Below are 12,323 nucleotides of genomic sequence, written 5' to 3'. Positions count from 1 at the left end.
ATGGTGGTCATGTGGAACATACTGCTGTAATAAACGATTTGGAGAGACATTCTGTTCATTATTTGCGTCTTTTCTTCGACTTGTGTACGCCAGCGCCACCTATCGCCTGTTTCTGAGGTTTTTTTTTTTTCCCTGTCTTAGAAAAATTCCCGTGCTAACCCTGCAAACTGTTTTTTATTTCGGTAATTTTTCCGGTTTTTATGAAATTTTAAAGTTTCTATGTGTGAACATTTTTCCCACCCTGTATGTGTGTATACTTGTGTGTGTTGGAGAAATAATTGTTCCGAAAGTCATTGTCGAGTAATTATTGTTACGAGAAAATTTTTTTAGGTGTGCATTTTTCTCGAAACTTTATTGAGAGTTAGACTTTTCGTAATACATTTTTGAGATAACTGCATGTCGTAAGATATCATTGGGGCGTATTCCGTATGACAATACTGAGGAATATGTAATGGAGCATACTGCGGAGTGGAGCATGTATTCCGAAAGACTTTTTTGGTGAATCTGCGTTCTGTTAAATATTGGTGAGTCGTGTGCATTCTGTGGAATATTGTTATGTTAAGTGCATTCTGTAGAGTCGTGTGCATTTTGTGATACATTGTTTGAGGGATGTGCATTTCGTAACACATTGTTGAGGATCAGTGCTATGTAAAACATTAACGTTGAGTGAGTAAGACATTGTTGAAGAATCGTTAGGCTGAGAACATTACTAGAGAAACATTATTATGAACGACATTATTGGGGGACTTTATACAAATACAAATACAACGCCACAACAGGCAAAATGCCCAACGAGGTGGCTGAGAAAAAGATGCCCATAAAAATATGGATGTCATATATTTCAAAAATACAGCAACCCAATTAAAAATGCAATTAACACAAATTATAAACTTACATGTGTTATAACACAAATTATATACACATGATAAAATATTATAGAACGCCCATAAAGAATACTTATGGTTGTCTTATTCCAAGAATGGATAGCTTCTCAATTTACCCCAACATGTTTATCGTATTTCTTTTTAAACGTGTCAATTGTGTTACAATTTACTACCTCCGGAAGTAAGCTATTCCATTTATTAACAACCCTATTAGAGAAAAATTCCCTGCGACACCATAACCTTGCATTGTCCCTCACCAATCGATACTGGTGTCCCCTTGTAAAAGCAGTCGATTGGCTGTGTACTAAAAGTTCATGGTCCATCCTATCCATCCCATTGAAAATTTTGAACACTTCGATCATATCTCCTCGACACCTGCGTTCATCCAATGTAAACATCTTCAAAAAATGAAGTCTCTCTTCATAACTCAAGCCCTGTGTGCCAATAAGGACACGCGTAGCTCTTCTCTGCACCCCTTCAACCAAGTCTATGTCCCTCTGTAGGTATGGTCTCCAAAACCTTACAGCATACTCCAGTCCAGGACGAACTAAGCCTCGGAAAAGCGGAAGAATGACTTTAGGAGAACGCGAAGAGACCTTTCTGAAAATGAGACCAAACATTCTATTCGATTTTTTGACCACCGCTGAACAATGTTCAGAAAAACTAAGCCGCTCGTCAATGAGAATTCCCAAATCGGTGACCCTAGTTGCATCCGGGATAGTGACACCATTCAACTCGTAAAAGAACCGTGGGTTGTTCGAACCAAAATGAGCGACCATGCACTTAACGCTAAACGTCATACTCCATTCATTTGCCCATGCTGCAATCCTGTTTAAGTTGGTCTGGAGCAACTCCCTACCGTTTTGATTCCCGATTACCCCCATTAGCTTCACATCATCTGCGAATTTGCTAGTAATCCCATCGATACCCTGATCGAGTTTATCGATAAAAAGTGAAAAAAGTATGGGGGCAAGGATACTTCCCTGAGGAACCCCACTTGTGACGTCTGTCCAACCAGAGAATTCCCCGTTCACCATAACTCGTTGCGACCTACCTCTTAACCACGATTCTATCCAATTCAGCAAGTTTATGGCATGATGTAAGAAATTCTATGGTATTAAGTGACACTCGTTGAAGAATGCCTTTCGTGATTGTAATTCATCAACGATATTGTTAATTTAGGCATTTAATAAGCATTCTTCAACGATGTTAATTATATTTAACGATAGGCATTCTTCAATAATTATTAGGGCCCGTATTTTTCGATGTATTGGCTTTTTTTTTCCTTATTTCGCTATTTTTACTTGATAGAGCATATTTTTACAATTTTAAAGCATAATTTTGCATATTTCATAGTAAAATTTTTCCTCGCCATTCCAATCCCGCTTCAGACCGGTTTTTGCGGTTCCTGCCTCTGACGAGAGCTGCTAGGGCTAGGATTTTTATGCACTAAAAATGGAACGTCGTTGCTGATTGGTAAAAAATCCTGAAGTTCAGGTTTTTTCAACCAATCAGCAGTGAAATACTAGCCCTTCAACGACACTGGCGTGTGGTTGTAAATAGATTAATCATCTGAATCGGTGTCGGTGATGGCAACGTGGGGGAAAAATTTGCCGAAATTGTTAAATGGGGGAATTTTTCAACGTCTGTGGGGAAATTTTGAGTTTTTATCAAAAAAGAATAATTTATTTATTTAAATTTTTTGTGATGCTTTTCTAAAGCTAAATACCGTACTTGGCTAGGTATTTCTACCTATAGACGGCAGCACATTGATGTCTGAATTTGAAGGGGAAAAACTTGCTCAACAGGGAAATTTCGGATGGATGAGATTAGTTAGTGAAACGAAGAATTTTTTCTTTCTAACAATAAGTAATGGTTCAAAATAATTTAGATTGCATCTACACTTCTGATTATCATATAATTTTGCTAAAACTAATGTTATTTGAAATAGGAACGAAAAAAATTTTAGGACATATTTTTCGTTTTATTGGGCGTATTTACAGTTTTTTAAGAGCACAAATGCATTTTTTTTATAGAACATATTTCAGAAGTTTTTAGAGTATAAAAATAGTAGCTCTAAAATAATTATTGTTGAAGGAAAATTTGTATGGGAACTGTTGTTTCTGAAAACATTCAGAGAAATAGGGCAGCACCTTGGACTGTATGAGCTTCTGGGCTGTTTGTCATCCAGAAAATAGATATTTTAGGTTGCTTACCTTCGTCAAAAACAGATGCCCTTAAATCAAAGACCTACACACATCTGTTGTTTGTGTTTTTCGGGAGTCATTTCAAGAATTACGAAACGAATCTCTTAAAGGTCAACTTCAATATTTGGTATGTGTATTTACATGGAATATATTTATACCCTTTTTTCGAGGGTGGGGGGGGGGTATGTATATATTTGCGGCAATCTTGCAGAAGAACGACTGGAAGTTTGCCCGATTGCGACTCTAAATCTGCCCACTTAAGAGAACGCGTCAGCTGTTGCGTTTGATGTGAATCTTTTCCATCTTTCAAAAAAAGCTATAGTATCGCTTTCCGCAATTTTTCTTTTTTCTTTTGAGCATTTATATGTATTGCTTTGGCAACATCCCTGTTACCAACGTAATGCATCCAAGACGGGACGACGAATCAAAAGCCATGATATGGTCGCCAAATTTTGATTAGTTTTGTTTTCAGCATTGCGTCAGCGCAACAATAACATGACTTCACTGCAGCAGTTCTATTTAAAGATTTTTTTTTTTTTGTAGTTAAGGACACGTGGAAAAATGTGCACATTATTCGCAATTTTTATTTTAATCTCTCATTATATTCTGATTCGTCTTCCTGTCACTCTTTTAATATTCCTTTGCGAAATTGATTGTGAATTTAGTGGTCCACGGGATTCCGAGTTGTGAGTTCAAAAGCCCATTGGATTTCGAATTAACATTCATTCAATGGCCGGTGAAATTCTCAATTGTGCGTTCAATAGTCCATGGCAGTTTCTCAAAGTGTGCGTCGCTAACATTTTTCGGGGGCCGTTGTGGCGAGCTAGTCTTAATTGTATGTGCATCTAATTTATGCTTTGAAGTGATTCTTTTATCAGGGAAAATGTCTACCAAACTGTTCTGGGGAGCCATGAATTGAGCAAGAGAGCCACGGGTAAAAAAATATTGAGAACCACTGGTCCATGGGATTCCAAATTAGAGTTCAGGGATAAGTTGGATTCCGAATTGCGAGTTCAGGGATAAGTGGGATTCCGAATTGCGAGTTCAGTGGTCCAATGGGATTCCGAATTGCGAGCTTAATGTTCCATGGGATTCCAAATTATGAGTCCAATCATCCGTGGGATTCCGAGTTGTGAGTTCAGTGACCCATCGGATACCGAGTTGTAAGTTCAATGACCCATTGGATTCCGAATTGTGAGTTTAGTGGTCCGTGGGATTCCGAATTGTGAGTTCGATGACCCATTGGGTTCTAAAGTGTGAGTCCAATCGTCTGTAAGTTTCCGAACCGTTGGCCAGCGGGATTTCAGTTGTGTCTTCACTGATCCGCCGTATTCAGGGCCATCTCAAGGGCATTATGAGCCCCCCCCCCCGGGCTAAGTGAATTTTCTGAGGCCATACCTGGCTAAAAGTTTTCCAACAAAAATACATTTCAATCGTCCTCTTCCCCCTTCTTCTCTTGAGGTCCCCGGGCCGTGCTCGGGTGATCCCATGCGTTAAGACGGCACTGACTGTGTGTTGCGAAATGTGAGTTTAGTGGTATTCACCGTATTCTGAATTGTGAGTTTGAGGTCCTTGAGATTTCGAAGTGTGAGTTCAATGGTCTGCAGGATTCGGAATCGTAGTTTTAATGATCCGTTGAATTCCCAATTTCGAGTTCAATACCCGCCGTATTATGAAATGGGATTCGGTGGTTCGTGGGAATCCGAATCGTGAGTTCAGTGTCGGTGGATTGAAAAGTGTAAGTGGTCTGGGTCATTCATAATTGGGAGTTTTGTTGTCCGTGAGTTTCGAAAGGTTTGCGACCGTTTGGCTGAGCCGCCCTTACCAGACGCGGATCCCGGTGCGAAAATACTCTAGTCCCGCTTTTTATCTTCTATGAGAAAGGGGAATCGAAAATTCAGGAAATGAAAATCATGAAAATTCGGCATAAATGTAAGAAATAATCTCAGAATTGTTGAAAACGCAAAGAATCTCAGAATTGATGAAAATGCACAATTCCAGAATTGTTGAAAATACAGAATTCCAGAATTGATGAAAATGCAGAATTTCAGAATTGAAGAAAATTTGGAATAAATTAAAGATATAGTTTCAGAATTGATGAATATATTCTGAATTGCAGATATCGTGGAAATTCAGAAAGAAATAATTCCAGAATTATATTTCTTTCTAGGGGGTCATTCAAGTATTACGTCATCATCGATGGTGGAGGGGGGTTTCCGATTTGCTGACTTTTGATGACAAGGGGGGAGGGGGGGGGGGCTTGGATAATGCTTACGTCATCAACCAACTTTATGAAAATATGAGTTAGGATTCAGATGGGCAGAGCTGATGACGAAATTTTGCTGACAAGATGGGGACGCTGACCCCCCCCCCCCCATCTTTAGGCGGCTCTGCAGGTTGGTCTATTGAAATTTCTTTTTTCTCTTTAAAGTGTGGTCCATAAGAACTTGCCACGGGGTCTTCGAGCTGATGTAGGGGCTCCGAGCCCCTTACATCAGTCACTATGGCATAGCAAATGAATGGTTCTAACCAATTGTTTAACCGAAGTGGTCCTCGGGTAAGTGATAAATAAAAAATACTAGAGAGCCTAAGGTTTTCTTTTAGAAAAAAATTTCAAAATTCCATGATTGGGTCATGGATGTTTGGGGCCATTACAACAACAAACTGTCGTAAGTTGGTAGTTAGTGCTTAACTTAAAACACGCATAAAACGTCTATAATAAACAAGAACTCACCGGTTATTGGAGGACCTAATAAGCAGGACACGCCTTGAAATACGAGCAACAGCCCAAAAGCATTCGTCAACTTGTCTAGTCCGAGTAAATCGACGAGAATCACTGATGTCAGGCTGACGTAAGCACCTGAAAATACGCCAAAATGAAATAATAAAAGGACCATGACGCGCAATCGTTCAATTCCGAATAAATTGCGGGATGATTAATAACTAGAGCCCGGATCATACGCAAATGCATAAGGGCATATGCGATTGCATATTCTAGCACTTTTTTATTGTGAGCGCATATGAATGCATAAAAGCACCGGGAATTTAGAATAAGAGCATTTTTTTTACCATTTTTTTTCTATTAATCGCATTGTATTAATGTTTCCAAGATTATTTTGATCTTTCTATTCGTCGAATTTAATCAAATTTATTTCATTTTTTCAAGAATAAATTTAAGAATTCATTTCATGCCACATTTTTAGGTATTTTCAATGCATATTTTTGCACTTTTCAATGCATATTTTTGCACTTTTAAATGCATGTTTTTTCCCCTCTTTCTTCTTCAAATATAAATGTGTATTCATTTCTTTTAGCATATTTTTTAAATTTAATTCACATTTTTGTGCATATATATATATATGTATATATGATCGTGTTTCCACATTTGTCAAATGCACGTTTTTTTTCTTTCATTTTTTGTGCAACCCTTTTCAGGGAAACTTCAGCATTTTTTTGAATGCATATTTTTTTTTTTATTTTACATATTTTTTTCGAGATTCCTATGTATGACCTTTAGGACATATTGAAGAATTTTTATGGAATATTTTCATTTTATGCATATTTGAACCATATTTCAGCATTTTTAAAAATGCATATTTTCACAATTTTTATGATTTTTTTTTTGGTACTTCAATGCATATTTTTTCATTTTTTCATATATTTTAAATTTTAGTTCCTTCCGGCCTATACGTGGATTTGTTTTCGTTTTTGGCACATATTTTTGATTTCATGTCATATATGGGCATTTTCAAGTGGAGATTCATCTTTATTATTTGTGGATATTCAGGGTTTTTTACTGCATAATTAGTGTTTTCAGTGCTTTTTAGAGCATAATCAGTGTTTCTAGGGCATACTTCAGCGTTTTTAATGCATATTTTGAAACTTTTTTCAGCGCATATAATCCGTTCTCTATTGATAACAAATGACAGCAAGACGATCGTTATTTCCAGTCACGTCCTTACCTGTCGTAACTCCAAATGTTGCGCAGTACATGGCCATCATGGTGTAGTTTGCAGCGTAGCAGCTCAGGGCTGTAGCTAGGCCGCTAACAACCAGGCTAGTGTTGTAGACCCACAGGCGATTCACGCAGGACCTGTCGGACAGATAACCGAGAGTAACTCTGCCGACGGTGTTGGATATGCCGATGATAGCCAATAGGAAGCTGGCGTCTTCACTCGTGGCGATTCCCAAGTCTTCGACTCGGTCTTTCGTGTAGACGTAAGGTACGTTGAAACCGATACTGGTCAAGAAATTCGAGATCCCGAACATCAAAAATATAGGGTCCTTAAGCAGAGAGAAATGGGTGACTTCCATGAAGGCGTCCCTGACTTCTCGAGGGCAGCACCCGCATACCTTCTTTTTCTTATTCGAAGGGTTATTGCTGCTGTTGTTGACGGTGGTGTAGGATATATTCGGATGAGATCTGTACTTGGAAAGGTTTTGCATGCTCCCGCTGTGGAATATGTCCTGCCTGTAGAGTATCCCCCCGCTCAGAGGTTGAGAGTACGTCTCCAGCTGCAGGAGCTCTTTGTTTGTCTGCGCCAATGAAGCCGAGGAGCATACGAAGCTGGACAGCGACGTCCCTTCGACTTTCCTCCTCAGGAAATCGGAAGGTATGGTCAGCGTGCTGCGCAGTGGCGATATCTCATCGGTGCTGGACTTCGGCAGAAGACACCCGTTGACCCTGTTCTTGCCGTTGGCCAGATACCCGTTGCATTCGTTTGCTGGAAATTCCGGGTCCAGGTCTGTGGTGAAGGTGAACACCACGGCCGAGTTATCTTTAGCAAGATCCATGGTTTGCAACGAAGCTCTTTGGCCAAGGTCTTTCCGAGGTATGGAGCCGTTTGTCGCATTGGCGGTCTTTTGGCGGTTGCCGCTCGACGGTTTATGCATGAGAGGAGCCGTTGAACTACCATCTGGATCTTGTCCTTTTTTGGGTAAGCTGGACGCGGTCTGTTCGATCTTCTCCGGGGATACTTCCAGTGGCCTGAAGAGTGCCCCGAAGACGGCGCAGTTGAGTACTAACCCAGCTATTACGAGCATGGCGCCTTTCCATCCGTAATATTCGACTAGGCACTGTGTAAGTGGGGCTAAGGCGAAGGTGCCCATTCCGGAGCCGCACACGGCCATGCCGGTAGCAAAGGCACGTTTTTTCTCGAAGTAAGATGTGACGCTTACTATTGAAGGTAAGTACATCAGTCCGAACCCGGCACCTGAAAATTAAATGGCGAAATTGGTAAATAATGGTACGCACTGCACACTGTTATTTAAAAGATTGCATTACACTTACAATGACAATGCAGTTCTATACTCACCGCTGCAGAGTCCGATGGTGAAGAAGAGGCAAACGACGTCCGGTGCGAAAGTACTCAGTATCAGTCCACTGGCGGCCAAAGCAGCTCCACCTACAGTGACTGCACGGCAGCCATATTTGTTGGTCAAGCCACTAGCCATTGGCCCTGGTGATAATTCGAGGGAAGAACAAGTTATCATTCAGATAATTTCAAAAAAATAAAAAATCATTGTAGTTATAATTAATATTGTTGGTATATAGTTTTTCAGAATTTCGATATCTGTGCGAAAAATGACAAAATAACATGCTACCCTATACAATATAATTTTTTCCTCTGCTTAGCAAGCGCTTACTATTGAAAAAACTCTGCGTATAGACAGCATGCGCTCAGTCATTCTCAGACTCCAAACGTTTAAAAACTTACGTAACAACTCTTTACTGTAAACTTATTCACCATGAAAAAATTAACCCTTTCTATGTTACTTCCCATAACCAATAAACGGGTAAAAATAAAATTTTGTCAGCAAAAATGTGCCTTCTTGAAAAATATTGAAAGTAAGTGTATAATACAGTATGTGTGTGAGAAACATTAGAGAACTGGAACTCTTCTTCTGCCACCTATAAAATAAAACTGTTATGATTCTCCGATTGAGATTGATAACCGGTTTTGATTCATGTGCCGTGTGAAAAAAAGTCTGTATAGTACAATAATAAATATTTAATAAATAATAATATTTATTAAATTACTAATTTTGCTTCAAAATTTCAACAGTTGTTTTTTGTGTAAGGTAAATTAACGTTAATATGATGCACAAAAAAAAACCCTATATCCTTGGCTTTCTGTAATTATAACTGAAAAGGACAAGGGTGGAACTGGCTCTGCCTTATATCCTTTTGGATTATAATTACCAGGAAACCAAGGACGTTCAGAAAAATCAACTGTTAAAACTTTGAAGCAAATTTAACAATTTAATTAATATTATTGCTCAAAAAAATATTTATTATTATTGTAATGTATTAAATATTTTTATATAATACATTTATCAAAAATCAACTACCTATTTCAATTGAAGTGTCATAACAATTTTATTTGATAGATGGCAGAAGGGCTTCCAGTTCATTGATGTTTCTCACGTGTAATATAATACTGTTTATTTTCAATATTTCCTAGAAGACACATTTTTAACTGATGAAATTTTATTTTACCCGTTTACTTTTTACGGGCAAAAGTAACAAAGAAAGGCACATGTTTTTCCATGGTGAATAAATTTACAAAACATGATGGACGTTTGGAGTCAGAAAATGAGAATGTGCTTCCGTGCACAGAGACTTTTTTTTTTTTCTGCGTAGAAAAAAAATTCCCTTTCTTTTGCATAAGGAAGCATGTTATTTTGTCATTACGCATAGATATCGAGGTATCAAAATTCTGTGCGCAGAGGAAATAATAGGTCTGCGCAGGTGAAATAAAAGAGAATGTGCCCCTGTCTGGAAAAAGAGTTAGAATGCAAAAGTTATATAGAGGTAAAACTTTAGGGCACATTTCGTTCAAATAAAATTTTTCTTTTCCCCCACAAGAAGTTCGCTTCCATGCGTTAAAAAAAGTGCTGAGAGTCTTCGCTTCTCAACAAAATATTGGAAATCCTCATTTTCAAAGACAAAGGAAGAATTAGAATCTTAGAATATATATATGTGTATTTTTGCCAGGCTGTCCGCGGGTCCTTCTATGATGAATTTATAACATGAAAAAAAAAAAAAATGATGAGAATCATCGCGGGGTCCCAGGATCGAGCCTTGTCACCCCCCCTCCCCCGTGCGGGCAGGGGAACCTCAGTTGCATCTTCCACGATAAGACATGATACAATGACTTATGACGATAAATATGTTTATCAATTGGTGGTGCATAAGCCCTCTTTCATTTCGCCCTGGAGCTATGATGTCGCTGAGACCAGTAGCAGGGACGCTAAAATTAACGCCTGTGTGTGTAGTGGTTGATGTGTGATATACGATTGAGCGGGGAACTTTAACATTGTCTCTACGGGAGAAATTAATCATTTTTACCGGCGATTATGCATAGTTACTCAAGCGTCGCGTTGTTGGTAAACATGATAAATCGTATTATATGATAATATACTATACATGATAATATCATGCATGCATTGCATCATCATCATATCGGGGGTCCAACTATATATATTCATCATACATACTACTACACCACCAACTCTGGCCATATCGCTATAATGCAACTTATTGTCATTAATGAGATTGGTTGGAAATGAAAGCGCTGTCTATAGGTGGTCGCCTCATACTCGTTGGGGGAAATATATCTTATCTATATCCTCCATCGGGTTTGAACGTGTGACCGTGACAGCAACCTTTACGGTGGTAGACGAGCGTCTCTTACCACCACACACGCCAATCGGGCGTTACATCAAACATACTAGACTCATTTGGATTTTTTTTTCATATTTATCGAATTCACCAATTACAGTAGCGTATTATGCATAATCAGATAAAGGTGATAAAAATTTCAAGTATTTATCAAATTTACCAACGACACTAAGTTATTATGCATAAATGCGCCCGAGTGGCGTGGTGGTAAGGTGCTCGTCTACCACCGTGAAGGTTGCTATCACGGTCCCAGGCTCAAACCCGGAGGAGACTATAGATAAGGTATTTTCCCTAACGAGCTTGAGGCGACCACCGATATACAGCGCCTTCAATTCCATCTCATTAATGGCAGTAAATTTCAATATACGTTATTATGCATAATCGTCGGTGAAGGCGATAATGTTTTCAGTATTTATCAAATTTACCAGTGACGCTTCGTTGACGACGGTTGGTGGCCTAACCACCGGTAAAGTGATTAATTTACCAAGACAATTGGTAAGTAGGCGTAATAACCGAAAATAGTTTTTTGGAAAACATTCCTTGGTTCTTGGATTGTGATGTAATGCACTCTTCTATACGTTACGGTGAATGTGTTATTATGTATAATAATACATAATAATACATTCACCGTAACGTTGAATACGGCGCTGTATATCGGTGGTCGCCTCAAGCTCGTTAGGGAAAATACCTTATCTACAGTCTCCTCCGGGTTTGAGCCTGGGACCGTGATAGCAACCTTCACGGTGGTATTATGTATAATTATGAATGTGTTATTATGTATAATAATACATAATAACACATTCACCGTAACGTATAGAAGAGTGCATTACATCACAATCCAAGAACCAAGGAATGTTTTCCAAAAAACTATTTTTGGGGCAGAAAACATTGGAGTTCCAATGACGACCGTCATCGTGCCTGTTTGTGTGTGTGTGTGACATGTAAACACAAAAATTTCTTCATCTCGGGAAAATGACGTCAACTTTGTGTTTCCCACCCTTTATATGTTTCAAGGTTGTAAAAATAAACTACACGACGTGACATTTTATTCACAGGAAATTGCCCCCTTTTTGTTGCTGCTGTTAATCTCGTGGAAACGAGGAGAACTAAACTCGTAGAATTGGATGTGTTCAGTGGTTGTGGGCGATTCCCTGGAGAAGCAGGAGACGGCTATTTATAGCCTAGAAGAATCTTGTTGTTTTTGAATGGTGTAGGAAAGTTGTCCCATGTATAATCCAGAACGGGCTGAAGGGCATCGCCGTGAAATTTTTTGCGGGTTATTTCTGGAATACGGTTTATAATGGTTAAAATAAGTCGAGTATAAGTTTTTTTGAACTTATCAATCCTATGTACCACCTTCTCTTTCACAAAGGGAAAAAAATATTAATTCTCAACGTTCTCTTTATAAACAAGCTCATACGACAGGGGGTCATCAATCGGCAAACTGTTCTCCTCCTTTCACATCGGAGCTCTTTGCAGTTATGAGTTATACTCATTTGAGATTTGAGTGAAGCGGGAGAAAGTCTAAAAAAACTAAGTCATTGAGAA

At 38.8% G+C, this 12,323-nt stretch overlaps 1 protein-coding gene across 1 annotated transcript in view; it reads right to left on the bottom strand.

The window, feature by feature from the left end:
- The window catches only part of LOC149083907 (monocarboxylate transporter 12-like), a 61,302-nt gene that overhangs the window by 4,769 nt on the left and 44,210 nt on the right, over positions 1–12,323 (bottom strand). The window contains exons 3-5 of the mRNA XM_089234279.1: positions 8,407–8,550; positions 7,054–8,304; positions 5,826–5,951 (exon numbers count right to left, since the gene is read on the bottom strand). Coding sequence (XP_089090405.1) covers positions 5,826–5,951; positions 7,054–8,304; positions 8,407–8,550 — 1,521 coding nt within the window. The remainder of the gene's footprint in view (positions 1–5,825; positions 5,952–7,053; positions 8,305–8,406; positions 8,551–12,323) is intronic.

Source organism: Pholcus phalangioides, unplaced genomic scaffold, assembly GCF_987345545.1.
Source record: "Pholcus phalangioides strain wild (caught in Gottingen) unplaced genomic scaffold, Ppha-v1.0 ptg000008l_1, whole genome shotgun sequence".
Classification (NCBI taxonomy): domain Eukaryota; kingdom Metazoa; phylum Arthropoda; class Arachnida; order Araneae; family Pholcidae; genus Pholcus; species Pholcus phalangioides.
The sequence above is the reverse complement of the archived record's forward strand: the minus strand, read 5'-3'. Positions and strand labels throughout refer to the sequence as shown.